The 16,499-nt window shown below is 44.6% G+C and overlaps 1 protein-coding gene across 5 annotated transcripts in view; it reads right to left on the reverse strand.

The window, feature by feature from the left end:
* The window catches only part of LOC119660819 (WASH complex subunit 4-like), a 113,384-nt gene extending 99,061 nt beyond the window's left edge, over positions 1–14,323 (reverse strand). For 2 of the 5 annotated variants that reach the window (XR_005250490.1, XM_038069674.1), the window contains exons 1-3: positions 13,629–14,309; positions 13,037–13,569; positions 12,757–12,981 (exon numbers count right to left, since the gene is read on the reverse strand). Coding sequence is in view for 4 of the 5 variants with exons in the window: in XM_038069674.1 (XP_037925602.1) it covers positions 12,757–12,981; positions 13,037–13,569; positions 13,629–13,662 (792 nt within the window). In the remaining variant the exon portion in view is untranslated. Of the gene's footprint in view, positions 1–12,415; positions 12,725–12,756; positions 12,982–13,036; positions 13,570–13,628 lie in introns of those variants that run through there. The other 3 variants (XM_038069673.1, XM_038069677.1, XM_038069676.1) reach the window with 3 other exon arrangements.
* Between the last annotated feature and the right edge of the window lie 2,176 nt (positions 14,324–16,499).

The following is a 16,499-nucleotide window of genomic DNA, read 5'->3' on the forward strand; positions in this document are numbered from 1 at the left end:
GAGACCGGGGATCCTCCGACGCAGATCATAGTAGCAGTTGTCGTTACAGTTGACATCAGCAGTTGTCAGCAGAGATCTGTCGTCGATTTCCATCCTTTCGATGGCTCGGCAAACCACGGCATGTGGTACCGTGTCAAACGTTTTTTTGAGGACAATGGAGACTATGGCGAACGGCCTGCCTTTTTTAGTCTTGGACCTCATGAAGTTTCTCAAACACGGTGTGTTAACCCATCAGCCATCGTCTTGGGAGAATCCAGTCTGCAACTCATTGATCTCCATTTGTGCTAAACCCTCCGCTCGGATTCTGTTAAGTAGCCGTATGACATGTGGTCCCACCAGTTATTTATGTCATCCAACCCGATGTCCTTGGGAACCAGGACGATTGGTGTTTACCAAGGGGTACCCTTTTGGCGAGAATAATAAAAATGTTGATAACGGGATTTACCTCAGTCTGGGAACGTCGATCCCGTCAGGGCCAGGCGACATCGGTTTAACTTTGTTGAGGAAAGCCTGATTCCGTCGCAGGTGACTTGCCATCCAGTAATCTTTGAGCCGCCTCCTCACGGTTCCTTGCGAACCGTCTTTGTATCTCGCGGTAGACCGATGCTATATGGCGCCGCCCGGAAGATGGGGGTTGAGCGGCCTTGCGGTTTGGAATCCGTTGTCATGCGCTGCTGTGGGGATTGGTATCTGCGCCGTGCTTGCCATATTTGCGGATGACGGCTGCCACCCAGTCCTCGAAGGTCACTGTCGCTTCCTCCAGAGGTGATGTTGTACGGGTGCGGCACATATGAGCGCCGAATTCCGGCAGCTGATTTTCCTCTGACAGGGACTTCATAATTGGTATCTGCGCCGTGCTTGCCATATTTGCGGATGACGGCTGCCACCCAGTCCTCGAAGGTCACTGTCGCTTCCTCCAGAGGTGATGTTGTACGGGTGCGGCACATATGTGCGCCGAATTCTGGCAGCTGATTTTCCTCTGACAGGGACTTCATAAAGTCCTTGACAGGATATGCCGTCGCAGGACTGCGCTGGAGGAACCGCTGTGACAGACGCCTCAATCGGTCGCGCCACCCTGACGCTGTTGCCATGCGGAACAGTTAACTGGACGATGTTGTATTCTTCAGGATGCATGCAGCTGCTTGCCCCTAAAACTCGCAAACCCTCCATTGCAACACTCACAGTTACCTTCCTGAATGTTATCCGTACCGCGACACTATCTGCGGACATGCTGCAGCCATCTCGATGTGAGGGAACATTTCCCGCAATCACCCCGTTATTCAGTCTGGTATTTAGTCCCACCGGTTCCACCATTCGGATAAATTAAACAAATCGGAAAACCGGAAGCTCGCTTCGGGTATAAAGGTTTTGTGTTCATCTTATGTAAGAAACTTCAACGCACATTTTTCTTTCCGTATATAGCTACAAATCCAAGCCAGCCATAGATATTATCCTCCCCCTAAAGAAACAATACTGTACATACATATATATACATGCACATATATATATATATATCTGAATATATGATATATGTGCCTGTGTGGAGTTGCCAAATCTCCCATCAGGCGCGTTCCTTCGTGCGGATAAGAGAACGCTCGGCGAATGTGTCATGACCATGCACATGCACGCATCCGGAGATGTGCGTGTATGGGCATGTTTATGCGCAGGCCGGGTAGGTGGGAAGTAAACGCCCACCCGTGGATAAAAATTGGCTATGGGAAGGATACCCAGAAATAAAACCAAACATGGAGTAGCAGAAGAAGAATGAAGTTACGGTGCAGGGCTTCGGAAACCCAGTGCCGGCGGTTTTTGGGAGTGAGCAAGCGGGCTCCCGGCCGTCGATATCCAACGACCGCAGTGCCTCAGTAGAGGGAACCTTGGCTACTGTGGCATCTAATGTTACAAGCGTACGGGAGGAACTTGAACTGGCTCCAGTGATGGATCCGTTCAGAAGGAGCTCGATTTTTCGCAGATCCCCTCCCACACGGGCACAAACCCCCACGATCGCTACCCCCAGTGGGAAGCGTATAGCGGGAGTCTTCGATGAGGAAGAATCACTGACGCCGATTCACCCGAGCGATGTTTTGGGCAATGATCAGTCTGGAGCTGCCTTTACTGCCCTCGGTAAAAAGATCATGGAGCTGTGTGAGTTTATAAAGGAGCGCAGGAACATTCACCAAAATATAAGGGCCATGATAAGAGGCATCCGTTTGATGTACGGCAAAGCCCAGGATGAACGAGTAGGGAAGTCACCGATTGGAAAAGTGAACCAGGCAACTCAAGTAACGCCGGTTCAAAACACAAAAGGGGAGAAACCGGGGAAGAGGCTGCGCGAGAAGCTGAATGACTCAACAGGCCAGCAAACCCCGAAAAGAAAAAAGGACTCAACTCCCAAAAAGGCGGAGTTCATGAAAAGTATGTCTGAAGTTACCAGGGAAAATACTGCAGTGGCTACCTCGAGAAAAGGGATCGAACCTTCAAAGGCGGATGCGGAAGCTTGGAGGAAGGTAGAACCGCGGAAAAGAAATTATCGGAAGAAGATTAGACCGGAGGTGATTTTCATTTCCAAACGAGGCGAAGGGTCATACGCAGACATTCTCAGGAAAGTGAAGGCAGACCCCCAACTCACCAATTTGGGAGACAACGTCAGCCGTATTAGACGGTCGCAGAAGGGAGATCTTATGTTGGAACTTAAGAAATCCAAGGATGTAACCGCGGACAAATTCTTAAGCCAAATCGGGAAGACTTTAGGGCAGGAAGCCGACATAAGAGCTAGCAGGCCGGAGATCACTATAATCTGCAAAGATATAGATGAAATCACGACGAAGGAGGGGGTTCGCGAAGCGTTGTAGAAACAGTTCGATCTTGCCGGACTACAAGAGTCAGTGGTGAAAACGCTAAGGAAAGCCTATGGGGGAACACAAACCATCATCATCAGCCTACCAGTGGAGAACGCATTCAAACTGTTAGCAGCAGGGAGAGTGAGAATAGGCTGGGTTATGTGTCGCCTTAGGGAACAGATGGCGTTAAAACGGTGCTTTAGATGCCTTGGCTTTGGTCACATTGCGAACTCATGCACTAACCCAAATGACAGGTCAAAGCAATGCAGAAGATGCGGAGTGGAAGGCCACATCAGCAAGGACTGCGGAGCTGACCCAAATTGTTTACTGTGCAAAGGAAAGGAGGGTGTGGACCATCGGCACATTGCAGGCAGCAGCAGGTGCCCGGAATACAGGAGAGCCCTTAGCACAAATCGCAGATGAGGTTGATACAAATCAACCTCAACCACTGCGAGGCGACGCAGGATCTACTCGCGCAAACCATCCGCGAGAAAAACATCGACGTGGCCATACTAAGTGAACCATACCGAAACCGCGGTGGTAGCGTTTGGATCAAAGACCAAACGGGTCAAGCAGCGCTGTGGACTTGTGGAGAACAAGCCTTCCAGGAAATAATGGAGCACCCGGAGGAGGGCTTCATCAAAGCGAATCCACATCTACAGCTGCTATGCTCCACCCAGTGCTACACTCGTCGAGTATGAGCGGATGCTTGCAGCTCTTGTTTTGGATGCAAGAGGACGTTGGCCGATCATAATAGGAGGCGATTTCAATGCGTGGGCTCTTGAATGGGGCAGCCGGATAACTAATGTCAGGGGACGTGTTCTCCTCGAAGCATTCGCGGAGCTGGACGTGGTACTGGCGAATCTTGGGTCTTCGTACACTTTCCGGGGAAGGGGCCTGGGGTCTATAGTGGACCTGACATACGTGAGTGCCACTTTAGCCAGTAGAATCGCTTGGCATGTCAGTGAGGACTATACTCACAGCGATCACCAGGCAATCTGCATAGAGATCAAGGGCGGATCGAGCTCGAAAAAGAGTTTTCGCAAAATGCCGGGTGGTATGCTTGGCTGGACAGTGAAAGCGTTCGAGGGGGACACGTTTTCCGCGGTGCTCAAATCCGACATATTCCTGAATGGTACGGCTGGAGAGAAAGCCACCCAGATCACTCGATGGATGACGGAAGCATGCGATGCTACTATGTCCAGAAGGCGATTGCTCCCCAGTAGGCAACCCAACTGCTGGTGGAACAACGAAATCGCAAGTTTGCGAGCCGCATGTTTTCGGGCAAGGAGGCTTTGCCAGAGGCTCAGGGGAAAACCCGGTGGCGACGGTCGAGAGGAGGCACACAAGCAATTGCGTGCCCGCCTAAAAGAAGCCATTCGGAGGAGCAAAAAGAACTGCTTCAAACAGCTGTGCGACCAGGCCGACATAAACCCTTGGGGCGAGGCTTACAGAGTGGTGATGAAAAGGCTGCGGAAATCACCCCAGGTGACCTGTCCGCGCCTCCTGAAACAGATTGTTACCACTCTGTTCCCTCACCACGAAAATAGGGGAAGGCAAGTTTTTGTCCAGCCAAATGACGGCATAATACCGCCTGTAACTGTGGAGGGGCTGCGGGAAATATGTGATAGGTTCGGTGACAACAAGGCCCCAGGTTTAGATGGCATCCCCAACCGAGCTTTGAAACTGGCAGTGAAGACTAGGCCCGACCTTTTCGTCAACACCTTCGAGGCGTGCCTAAAAGAAGGAATATTCCCTGCCCAGTGGAAAAAGCAAAAGTTGGTGTTGCTTCCGAAGCCTGGCAAGCAACCTGGAAACCCAGCGTCGTATCGTCCTATCTGCCTGTTGGATACAATGGGGAAGATGATGGAGAGAGTCATCTACAACAGACTCCTGCCCATCGTCGAAGCCAACAATGGTTTGTCGGAACGCCAGTTTGGTTTCCGACGCGCCCACTCTACGGTCGACGCAATTGGCATGGTGGTAAACCTGGCAAAAGGTGCACTGATTTCTGGCGGCTGCTGTGCCGTGGTGGCGTTGGCTGACATAGGTGTCCCCGGATACTTAGCGGATTTGGTGGAAGACTACCTCTCAGAGAGGACTCTCTGGTACGGGACGGATGAGGGCCCCAAAGAGTACATTGTCACAGCCGGGGTACCACAGGGATCGGTACTTGGTCCCCTGTTGTGGAATATCATGTATAATAGGGTGCTTGCTCTTCCCGTCCCAGAGGGGACTACGATTGTCGGCTTTGCTGATGACCTAGCTGTGGTTGTGGCAGCAAAACACCCAGAAGATGTGGAGGTTTACGCAACAGAAACAGTGAGAGCGGTAAAGTCCTGGCTAGAAAAGGCCGGGCTGACCTTGGCGGACGCGAAAACGGAAGCGGTCTTAATAACGAAACGCAGGAAAAATAACACTGTAAAAGTGGAGGTCGGTGGACATACGGTCGTATCAAAGCCGGCTATCAAATACTTGGGGGTAATAATTGATACCAAATTGAGTTTTAGGGAGCACCTAGAGTATGCATGCCAAAAGGCAGCCAGTGCCACCACGGCACTTGCAAAAATGTTGCCAAATATTGGTGGGCCGAAACATTGCCGGAGGTTGGTGCTAGCCGGAGTAGTGCGCTCTATCCTGCTCTACTCGTCGCCTGTGTGGGCAGAGGCGCTTGTACACTCTCAGAGACGGAAGCAGGTGAACTCGGTTTACCGGCGGATGGCTTTGAGGGTTTGCAGTGCTTTTAGAACCACATCAGATGAGGCAGTATTGGTGGTGGCAGGCATGATCCCGGTTGACATTCTGGCCAAAGAAATGAGTGTCCTGTACAATGCAAGACACATGGAGGGGCATGCACAGCGTAGAAATGCGGCAAGGTCAGAGTCGCTTGATCTCTGGCAACGCAGATGGGACGAGTCTGCGAAAGGTCGGTGGACGCACAGGCTCATTCCCAACATTAGGGTGTGGCTTGAGCGAAAACATGGGGAGACCAACTACCACATTACCCAGTTCCTCACGGGGCACGGTGGTTGCTACAGGCAGTATCTGCACCGCTTTGGGTTGGATGATTCTCCGAACTGTCCCAGATGCGATGGCATACCGGAGGATGCAGAGCATGTGATGTTTCACTGCCCACGATTTGCGATGGAGAGAAGGAGCTTAAACCAGGTGCTGGGCAGGAGCGGGACCCCGGAGAGCTTGGTTACTGAGATGCTGGAGTCCTAGGAGAACTGGCTTGCGGTTGGCTCCGCAATCATCCAAATGCAGGAGGAGTTGCAGAAGGAACGAAGAAGGAGGAAAGCTGCAAATAGGAGAAGGATGAGTGCCTAAGAGCAAACGTACCCCGCGAAGTAATACCTCAATGGTGGTCCCGCGGGGCTGGAGCTGGAGAGACCGCTGTTGTTCCGCCGTTTGGGCGGCGGAACTGCGGCGGAGCTGCGGCGGACGTGTCTTTCTAAGATTTTCCATCTCCGTGTACACACAAAAAAAAAAACAATATATATGATATATGTATGAATTGATCGTACCCATATTTCCGATTTAATTCGTGCGCAAAAGCATGCATATGTACATATATAGTATGTATTATATATTAAATACCGCTGGTTTAATGTATAAATGTATCCATCTGAATTAGATACTACCCGCAAACTTCATTAGCACGCATATATTATATACCTACATACACACATATCTGTTTGGAGTAATTGATATTTATATACAAATGAGTAAACAACTAAAACAAAATAATTCTTTAAGACCCCATTCATAAGAAAAAATTTCGTTGTGGTATTGACGAATTGATATGTGATGATGACGTCATACAGGTTGTACAGTGCAGGAAATTCATAAAAAATGGCAGAGTTTCACCCCCTATAACTTTGTTAATAATAGTTGGATTTTCTTCAAACTTGACCAAATTGTGCATTATGTTATCCCTTACTTCTGGGATGGACATAAGGGGGTTGCCGGGTAAATTTCTTAAATGTGGAAAGATACAATTATTAACTTTATTTGTGTAGATATCGGAACCGGAAGTATTTTGAAGCCTAGATTTCGTAGAGATGCACCACTGTGATTTTTTTCAGATTCTTCGGCTGGATAGGTTCTGAGAACGAGAGCTGTTACACTTTTTGATGGTCATTTTTTGAACCCTTGCTCCCCTATGTTTCACCCGATATCAAATGTGGAACCAGTTTCGAAAAGTACTAACTGAGCCCTTTCGTTTGATATCCCACATGGCCACATTCTGTGAAAAAGAATTTTGCACCCTCTATTCATATGTAACTTAAACTTAACACAAAATAGGAACAGCAGATTACATACTCTCACCAATTTTCGCGACAATCGGTCAAGCCGTTTCCGAATAAATCGGGTGTAACAGACAGCCAAATAAATCTTTGGAGGAAGCTTCGTCCTACAGGCCTATATGCCTTCTAAATAATGCTGGTAAACTATTCGAACGAGTAATCTATAACAGATTAATTCAAATTCCCGAAAAGGATGGCGGTCTCGCGAAAAATCAGTTCGGTTTTCGAAAGAGGAGGCCTACAACGGATGCACTTGGCCTAGTAGCTAACACAGCTAAGACCGCACTTTACGAGGGAAAATGTTGTGCAGTGATTACACTTAATGTGAAAAGTGCCTTCAATTTCGCTAGATGGAGCAAGATACTTCAGTCCCTAATCAACTTAGGCATGGTGAATTACCTGGTGCGTATGGTTGCCGACTTCGCAATCGATAGGATTCTGTGCTGCAAATCAGATGAAGGAATGAAATTATACCAAACGACATGCGGAGTTCCACAAGGGTCTGTCCTAGCGCCACTCTTGTGGATTGTTATGTATAACGTAGTACTGACCCTAGACCTTCCTACTGGTGTGGCCTCCATTGCTTTCGCGGACGATATTGGTGTGACAGTTGTTGCACGCCTTCTCGAAGATGTCGAACTTTATGGACATGAAGTAGTCTATGAGATTAAATCCTGGTTAGAGAATGCTGGTCTACAGCTCGCAGAACATAAGACGGAAATAGTACTTATTACCAAGTGCAGAAAGTGCACTTTCATGAAGATCAAGATTGGAACGCAAACAATTCATTCCAAGCATGCGCTTAAGTACTCAGGCGTAATGATTGACCAGAGGTTAAACTTCAGATTGCATGTAGAGGGTAACCAAGCCAAATAACATCGGAGCGGTGGTGGCGAGAATGCTACCAGATATAGGTGGCCCAAGGCCGAGCCGTCGACTCCTTATTTTGAAGGTGGTCAGTTTGGGCCTACTGTATGCAGCCCCAGTATGGGCAGATGAACTGAAAAATGCAACAAATAAGAGTAAGATTAGAGCTGCGTATCGCATAAGTGTACTCCGAACATGTTGCGCTTACAGAACAATATCCAATGAAGCAGCTTGCGTGATAGCAGGTATGGTCCCGATTGAGATTCTAGCGAAAGAAATACAACGACTTTACGATGGAACGTATCTCACCAGAGAATCTCCTATCCTTCGGCGACAGTTCGCACGAGCTGAAACTTTCGCAACAAGTCATCCGAAAGAATGAACGCGAGAGAAACACGAATATTAACATGAGGGCAGAATAAATTCTGATCCAGCCCCGCGACGTAATACCAAATAGGAGTCCCGCGGGGAGAGTGGAAGGAGAAGGAGGTGGTTTTAGTGGGTAAGAGTCCCATGTTTTTGGCCGTATTTACGACACCGTTCTTCAGGTGATTGTGAGGATCATTTGTTGATGTTTAATCTCCAGCATCTCTGTTGAGTGCGGTTATTGCGGCATGCATTTCCCTCTTATGGGTGTTGCGGAGGGCTATGCTGTAGATGGTTTTAGGGTTAGCGCCAACCTGATTGTCAGAAGGGATTCTCGGTGTTATTGTTATTCGAGCCCGCAGCGCCATGCCAACGAGATAGTGATGCGAGTCTATATTGGCCCCCTATATGTTCTGAGATGCATCAAGGCTAAGAGGTGGCGGCGTTCGATCAACACGTGGTCAATTTCATTGAAAGTGGTCCCGTCTGGAGAGACCCACGCTTGTTCCTGGACCACTTTCCGTGCAAACCAAGTACTTCCAACAATCATTTCGTGTGACACTGCTAATTGAATAACTCGTAGTCCGTTATCATTTGTATTTTGATGTAAGCTTTTGGGGATCAACGTATCACCTCAATACGGACTCCTTCCTATTTGGCTGTTGAAATCCCAAAGTATGTTGAAATCGTACCTGGGGCAAGCTTCGAGGGTTCGTTCTACTGCCTCGTAGAAGGTATGTTCCTCCCACTCTGCAGTCTGCCCTGTAGGGGCGTGGATGTTAATGACGCTTATATTTCCAAATTTGTCTCGGAAGCGCAGAGTGCATGGCCGTTCGCATGTTTTCAAAACCGATAACAGCAGGTTTCATTTTGTGGCTAACCAAGAAAATTACTCCGAACACATGGTTTACTGGATGGCCACTATAATATATGGTGTAGTGGCGCTTCTCGAGGAAACCGGTGCCTGTCCAACGCATCTCCAGCAACGATGTTACATCAGCCCTATATTGGGACAAGGTACCGACTATTTGCTTGGCATCTCTGTACGGGAAGCGCACGTTCCATGAAAAAATTCGCAGATCGTTATTCCGTTGTCGTTTTAGAATGCAGCCTGTCCGAGGCTCCTTTTGTGGCTTCGTATATTCGGTTTTCCATCTAGGGTTATCAGCCCTACCCAGCCCCCAACCTGGGAGACCAGTCGGTATAGTTTGTCCCGTTTTTAGGCGTCGGAGACTCGCCTTCATCCTTCTCCGTCCGTAGCTGTCGTTAAGAAAGAGCTTCCAGCGGTCAGCACGTGGAGGTGGAGATAGGGTTTGGTAGTACAGCTGTTGATGATGGTTCAACAGGCATTTCCCAGGTATTATGCTCCATCGTGGGTACCAATCCACGTTTCGCCCTGGGACCTATACTACCCTTTGAACCCAATTGACTGCAAATTATCGGGAGTACAAAGTAAGGGAAATTAACTCTGGGGACTGGTAAATTTGCAAGAATTATGCGGGACTCCATTGTATGAACCGGATACAAAGATAAGAAAAGTATCCGAGCAACTATACGCAATTCTGATCACGATCGACGAGGGGGATTGCGGAAAAAAACTAACTTCAGAACTGAATTGTTCATTCAAACTCAGAACGAATTCAAGCAGTTATTATTTTTCCGAGGAGTCATGTTCATCACGCAAAACTGTTAACACATGCACACATAATACGTTTTTGCCCACCTAAGTTTTCACACATTTCTCGAGATCAATTACCTCAACATCTGGCGTTAGAAAAATTAAAGTGGAACTCTGCGATCACTACATCTACACCAAACAAATAAAGCGTACTAGTCTTTAGTACTTTGAAGCGTTAAGTCTAAATCTGCCTGCCCTCGAGATGAACGTCATACAATACTTCGGGTAGGCGTATGACATTCAAATATAGAAAAATATAACCTAAACGAAGATCACAAGTCGGGAAACCGGAAACTTGACGCTTCAGATATAAAAGGTTTTGTGTTTCCCTATGCGAGGAGCATAACGTAGTTCTCCATTGGCTTATAGCATTGACCCGAGATATTGAAATCGTTCAGTTCTGGGCAGGTTACTGCCATTGCCAGAATTGAGCGATTTAAATATCTCGAGCCATATCGAGGCAGGTTACTGCCATTGTCAGAACTCAGCGATTTAAAAATCTCGAGTCAACGCTATCAGCCAATGGAGAACTGCGTAATGAAATTGTTTCACGCATTAATGCAACCTGGATGAAGTGGCATTCCCCAACTGGTGTTCTTTGTGATCAACGTATCAGTGCACGTCCCAAATCTAAAATTTACTGCAATGTCGTCCGTCTGCCACTCTATAGTTCTGAGTGTTGGCCGACTATAAAGGACAATGAACGGCGTCTTGCGGTAATGGGGACGAAGATGTTGCATTGCACTGGTGGCGTGACACGTTTTGATTACGTCTGAAATGAGAATATCCGCGATCGATATGGGTTTGCATCGATCGTGGAAAAACAGCAAGAGAGGCGTTTTCGATGGTGTGGTCACGTAATTCGCGCTAACGAGAATTCAACAACCAGTATTGATCACAACATCGAAAGCAATGGTGAGCAACCAAAAAGCCGGCCCAAACAATGGTGGCTTGATACGCTGGATGGGGATTTAAAGGTCTCGTGATTACATCCCGATCAGGCATTTGATAAAATAAAATGACGAAACCGATCATCACGAGCCGACCGCGCTTGTGAACAGAAGGCTGAAGAAAAAGATGTGAGGAGCGACGAGTGCACGACAGCTCCGTGTAATATAGCTAAAAACTCCATTGCCCTCTATTTTCTAGAAAGCGATTTAAATAAATCATTTGATGGAAAGCCCTGTGTTGATAATAGTCAACCTCATACGCTTCACGCCCTCAGGTTAATATTATTAGCGAATGAAAACAATTTAACCAACATCAAATATAAAAAAGGGCTAGGGAGAATTAGATTCTTCTTGAATGGAATTTTGATATTTCAGTCGAATTTCAACTATTCTCGTTAATTATGACGTCAGTATCTTATTTGTATGGCTTAGAATGCTGTTAATTAGCACGAAATTGATAAGTTTGAATTGCTATAACTTTTCCACTAATAGTTGGATTTTCATGAAACCTGGCATGTGTATGCACGAGGCTGTCCTCTATGTCGGTGCAAAATTTAGTACACTTAGGATGAACTTAAGGGGAGTTTTTTAGTCTATTTCTAAAAGTTGATAAAAGACTATTAGTAAATTTTTTGAGCAGATACCGGAATGGGACATCTCTCGAAGATTAGATTTCACATAAGTGTTTTACAAAAAACCTTAAAAAGGGCTGCAGATAAATAGATTCTTCATAAATGTGACTTTAATATTCCACGCGAATGTCAATTATTCCGGGTAATTATGACGTCAACATCTGATTTGCATGGCTTTGGAAGCAGTAAACTCGCGCGAAATTGCTAAGTTTGAACTGCTATAACTTTGGCGTTAATTGGCTGATTTCCATGAAATTTAGCGCATATATACGAAATATTGTCCCCTATGCTGGTACAAAATTCGGAAGTCCTAGGATGAATTTAAGGGGGTTTTTTCAGTAAATTTCTAAACAGTAGTAACATACTATTAGTAAGTTTATTTGAGCAGATATCGGAATGGGACATATTTTGAGGCCTAGATTTCATCTAGGTGCACCACTCTGATTTTTTTTCGGATTTTTAGGTTGGGTAGTTTCCGAAAATGAGTCCTGTCTCACTTCGTACATTTTGACTCCTTACTCACACACTTTGCAATTTATGCCAAAACTAAGGTCAGTTTCGGAAAGTACAAATCGAGGCCTTTCATTTGATACCCTAGGCAACTATATCCGGTGAAAAAAATTTTTGAATCCCTCTTTTGCATGTATGGGGAGCCCCCCTTTAAACTCCACCTAAATTTATGCCACTCTCTGTATGCCTGGGATTTCATAGTTCCCATCTGTCCACCAAATTTCGTTCGGATCGATTAAGCCGTTTTGGAGAAACATGCGTGTGACAGACAGACAGACAGACATTGAATCGATTTTAATAAGGTTTTGTTTTACACAAAACCTTAAAAATCGAAAGGTGCAGATTCACCAGAATGATTAACAAACGCAACTTCTGATATAACCTGTGTAAAAAATTCAAAGTGGTTGTAATAATGTAAGAGTCCTCCTCAATTGACGTTAAATTAACACGAATATAGTCTTGGAAATGTCCTGATATTTCTGATAAGGCCTTCGTCGAGATTTGCTCTTCTATTTTAAATATGCTATCCAGGAATGTCTGCCAAGAGGCATTTTATTAGTTACTTTCAAATCTCAGCTTCTAAATCATTGGTAGAGTACTAACCTGAAAAAGACTTCCCGCAAATAACATTTCCAGAGAATTGAGAACATTCATAAGCCCACTGATTGCATATTCGGTGTACGGGTGGTTGAATCGATCCTTATTCCGACTTATTGAGTAGATTGCCTTCTTGTATGTTTGCCAGAAACTTTGGAGCCTGGAACTGACCAAAATTTCATCGAAAACAATCAATTGCAGGATGGTTTCACTAAGCCGATTAAAAACTTCCTGTGGGAATAATAAACTATTAAATTCCTCTAATGATTTGCAATTGGACACCTACCTGAAATTGCATTGCCAGCTGTAAGTCCAGTCTATTATCTATTGCACGGTAGGCAAACAGAGCCCCCAACTGTTGGAGAATCGTACTTGCAACAGTTATGCATCTTTGCGACAAGTACTGGACAGAATAAAGTAACTCCAACAAATCGCCCATTCCATTTAAGCACTCTTCTCCTTGCTCCTCGTACGCACATAGGTGTTCATCAAAGTAAAGTAGCTTAAATTGATGCTGCCGCGCTGCAGTTTTAAGTTTTGTTCCCTCATCGCACAATTGTGAGAATGTTGCCAGAACTTTGTTGAGTGTTTTATTATCTGAATCAGCTAATCGAAATATTGAAATGCATTCACTGGGCGGTGTGTAAGATATGGTTATTGCTGGAATCTCTGCGGAACTTTCAATTTGTACTTTATCCAAATTTGAATGGAAATTTTCCGCGTGACCGTTAGTTAAGCCGTTCAGAAGCGATGTTAGCCTACTATCATAGTTATCGAGGAAACTGCCGAAGGACTTTAGTTGTGTTTCACCGGATGTCACTATAAATGAAACCAAACCAGTAAGTAATGATAGACGGGATCTTTGCTCCATTCTCTACCTTGAGCATCTTGATCTAAACTTTGCGTTAACATTTTTTACCCAACCGCCCCAACACACAGATTTTAGAAATAATTGAAATTCGCCTTGCCGGACTGTTACACTACGCCAAAATAACGGACCAAAACATACTAACCTATTCGTTTCTGTAGAGCTTTTCAAGTGTCATCGCGAGCCGCCAGGAGACATTCGTCGTACCAAACTAAAGGCCTAAACACAACAGCGAACTGACTGCGTGCGTGCGGAGTGAAAGAGCTCTCAAATGAAGTTCAGTCCACGGACTTCTATTAAGCAATAGACAAGTCCGATACGCAATACGGGGAGATTATAGTTTCCGTGGCCCCGCGATTTGATGATGGATCTGGTACAATGGCCCAAAATAAGACTAAACTAAAACGTAAAAATTTTCGATATCTCCCTGCGTTTTTGAAATATCAAAGGTTGAAGGTTTCCAACTGGCCCCTAGTGAAAACATGTAGTTCGCTACGGTTCCGGTAGCCACGGGTTGTGATGATCGATTTTCGTAAAATGAAAAAAAAATTAAACGAAAATAAAATGTTTCGACATCTCGGTTAGCTTTCGGAATATTGAAAACTTTTCAATATCTCACTTAGACTTAGTCAAATTGACTCTCTCAAATTGAATTTCAGTTCATTCACTGCCATTTTATTATTCAATTTCAATTAAACAAACAACTTAATAAATTCTTTTGTTAAAAATATAGCTTACAAATCTTGAAGGTGGCTATGATTTCATTGAAAATCCCGCTCATTCCTATTCATTTTCGTGCGAATTTACTGTACACCCACAACATCATAGTATATAAGTATCACTTTCTAAGAAGTAGCCCCACAACTCAAGGAAACTTTTTATAGCGGACGCACCCAGCTTCTGGTTTCCTCACAACTTTTAGACAAATTTGGCTATAAAAGAATATTTATTGCTCTTTTATGCTCGAAATGCACCACGAGAATGATGGCGGATCCATCTCATTCAATTTGAGGCCATCCTGCAAATTTCCGCCTATCACCGCTCGAAAAGCTGCTTTATATCAAGTAGCAATAGCTGTAGTAATCAACTATTGTATTTTGGCTAAGCTCGGAGCTACCTCGATGATGACGTAAAGATAGCAGATGTATATAGGCATCTGTAACCTGCATCTTGGTGGCGAAAAAAATTGTTATTGTAGCCAGGTCACGTACTTTAATGCGTCAAGAAATGCCTTTGAAAAACGTGCCGATGGCCTGGTTTAGTACTTTGTGGCATCAAATAGAACCCTTTTTCTTCGATCCTTTAGATGAACATCTCCATACCCATTTAAATTTCAATAGTTGATTACTACAACTATTATCGAGAAATAGCTGAAGTATCCGCTTCGCACAGTAACATGGTACTAGGTGGCGAAAGTAAAACGGTCCGGGCAAATGAGTATAACCGTGCTGGGTTTATATTGTAAGGACGGTAAGTTTATTTTGGTTTATTTTTGAGAGTAAACTTGAAAAAACAAGCTGGAACTATGGTCATACATCCAGAAATGTGAGGATTCTTCAACATCGAGGATATGCACCGGCAGCGCAAAACAGTACGAAGGCATTGAATAAATGTTCAGCCTTAGTACTGTTCATTTGTGAACAAATCACAGCAAAGATGAATAGGTTGAAGAATCTAATCCAATCAATAATACCAATTATTTAGAGAACCAAAAAAGACCTTTGAAAAATTTAATCAAATGTCCAAGGTCATCCCGCTTCTTATACCAATGTAAGTTAACGACACGATTCATCAGCACTAGAGGCAACGACACGGTCGGCAGCAAGAAAACAGATCATTGACAAATAATCAATCAGCAGGTCATCGACAGGTGCAAATGCATTTACCGCGCATTCGATTGAGCGCCGCATCAGCACTTTTGGAATATATATTTAATGTTCGATTAAGCAAACAGTTCAGTTATTTATTTCCCATAATTAATATTAATAATAATATTGTAAATAAAGACGCAAGGCTTTTCTTCGCATTTTTTTAAAAAGAACGATTGGTTTTTATTAATTTAACTGGCGCCCGAGCAAGGACCGCTTTTCGCGACACCGCATAAAGTAGTATCGTTAAGTATCGCGTAAAAGGATACTGGTCGAGCAAAAATCTTTTAAAAGCTCGTTACAGGGGTCATCCCGTGTGTTGGATACGCGCAATCGAATTTTTTTGGCCTCAATTGTATCTAGATATAGTGTATAATATATGTGTAAAGTGACTTTTTGATATTCGGAGTCATTCGGAAATTATAGTATTAAACACGTGATAAGTCTCATACCAGATTTATGTCGATCGCCGTAATAAAGCGAATGATTTTCGAATGACTTCGCTAAAAGGACAAGAATTGAAACCAAGGCTATGGATGTGTTTCTTGAAGAACCTAAAGGTCTATGGACTAGGTATAACAGATTAAGGGCCAGTTAAGGTTTTATGGCTAAAAATCGCATTCTACTTTTTAAATGCGTTTTTCTCGAAACTGCATATTGAAAATCTGCTCCCACCATAGCCCAAAATCTATCAAACGAATTCTTTGAAATTTTCACGACATATTCAGAACATATTTCTACGGTCCGCAAACTAGGATAATTGCGATTGATTCAGTATTTTTTTTTTATTCATTGGAGAAACCATGATAAAACACCAAAATTCACAAAAGAAAGTTTAACACGCCACCAAAAGTTTAGCTCTTAATATTTTTTAATAATCCTAGTTTTCGGAGTGTAGTTAAGTCTGTACGTTAAAATGCCATTTACTGTTTTTCTTTAAGATGATCGCAACGCTCTCTAGCGTGGCAGCAGAAAAACACCTTTTTTTGGAGATGGGTGTATAAATTGCTCTG

This window comes from Hermetia illucens, chromosome 7 (genome assembly GCF_905115235.1).
Source record: "Hermetia illucens chromosome 7, iHerIll2.2.curated.20191125, whole genome shotgun sequence".
Classification (NCBI taxonomy): Eukaryota; Metazoa; Arthropoda; class Insecta; order Diptera; family Stratiomyidae; genus Hermetia; species Hermetia illucens.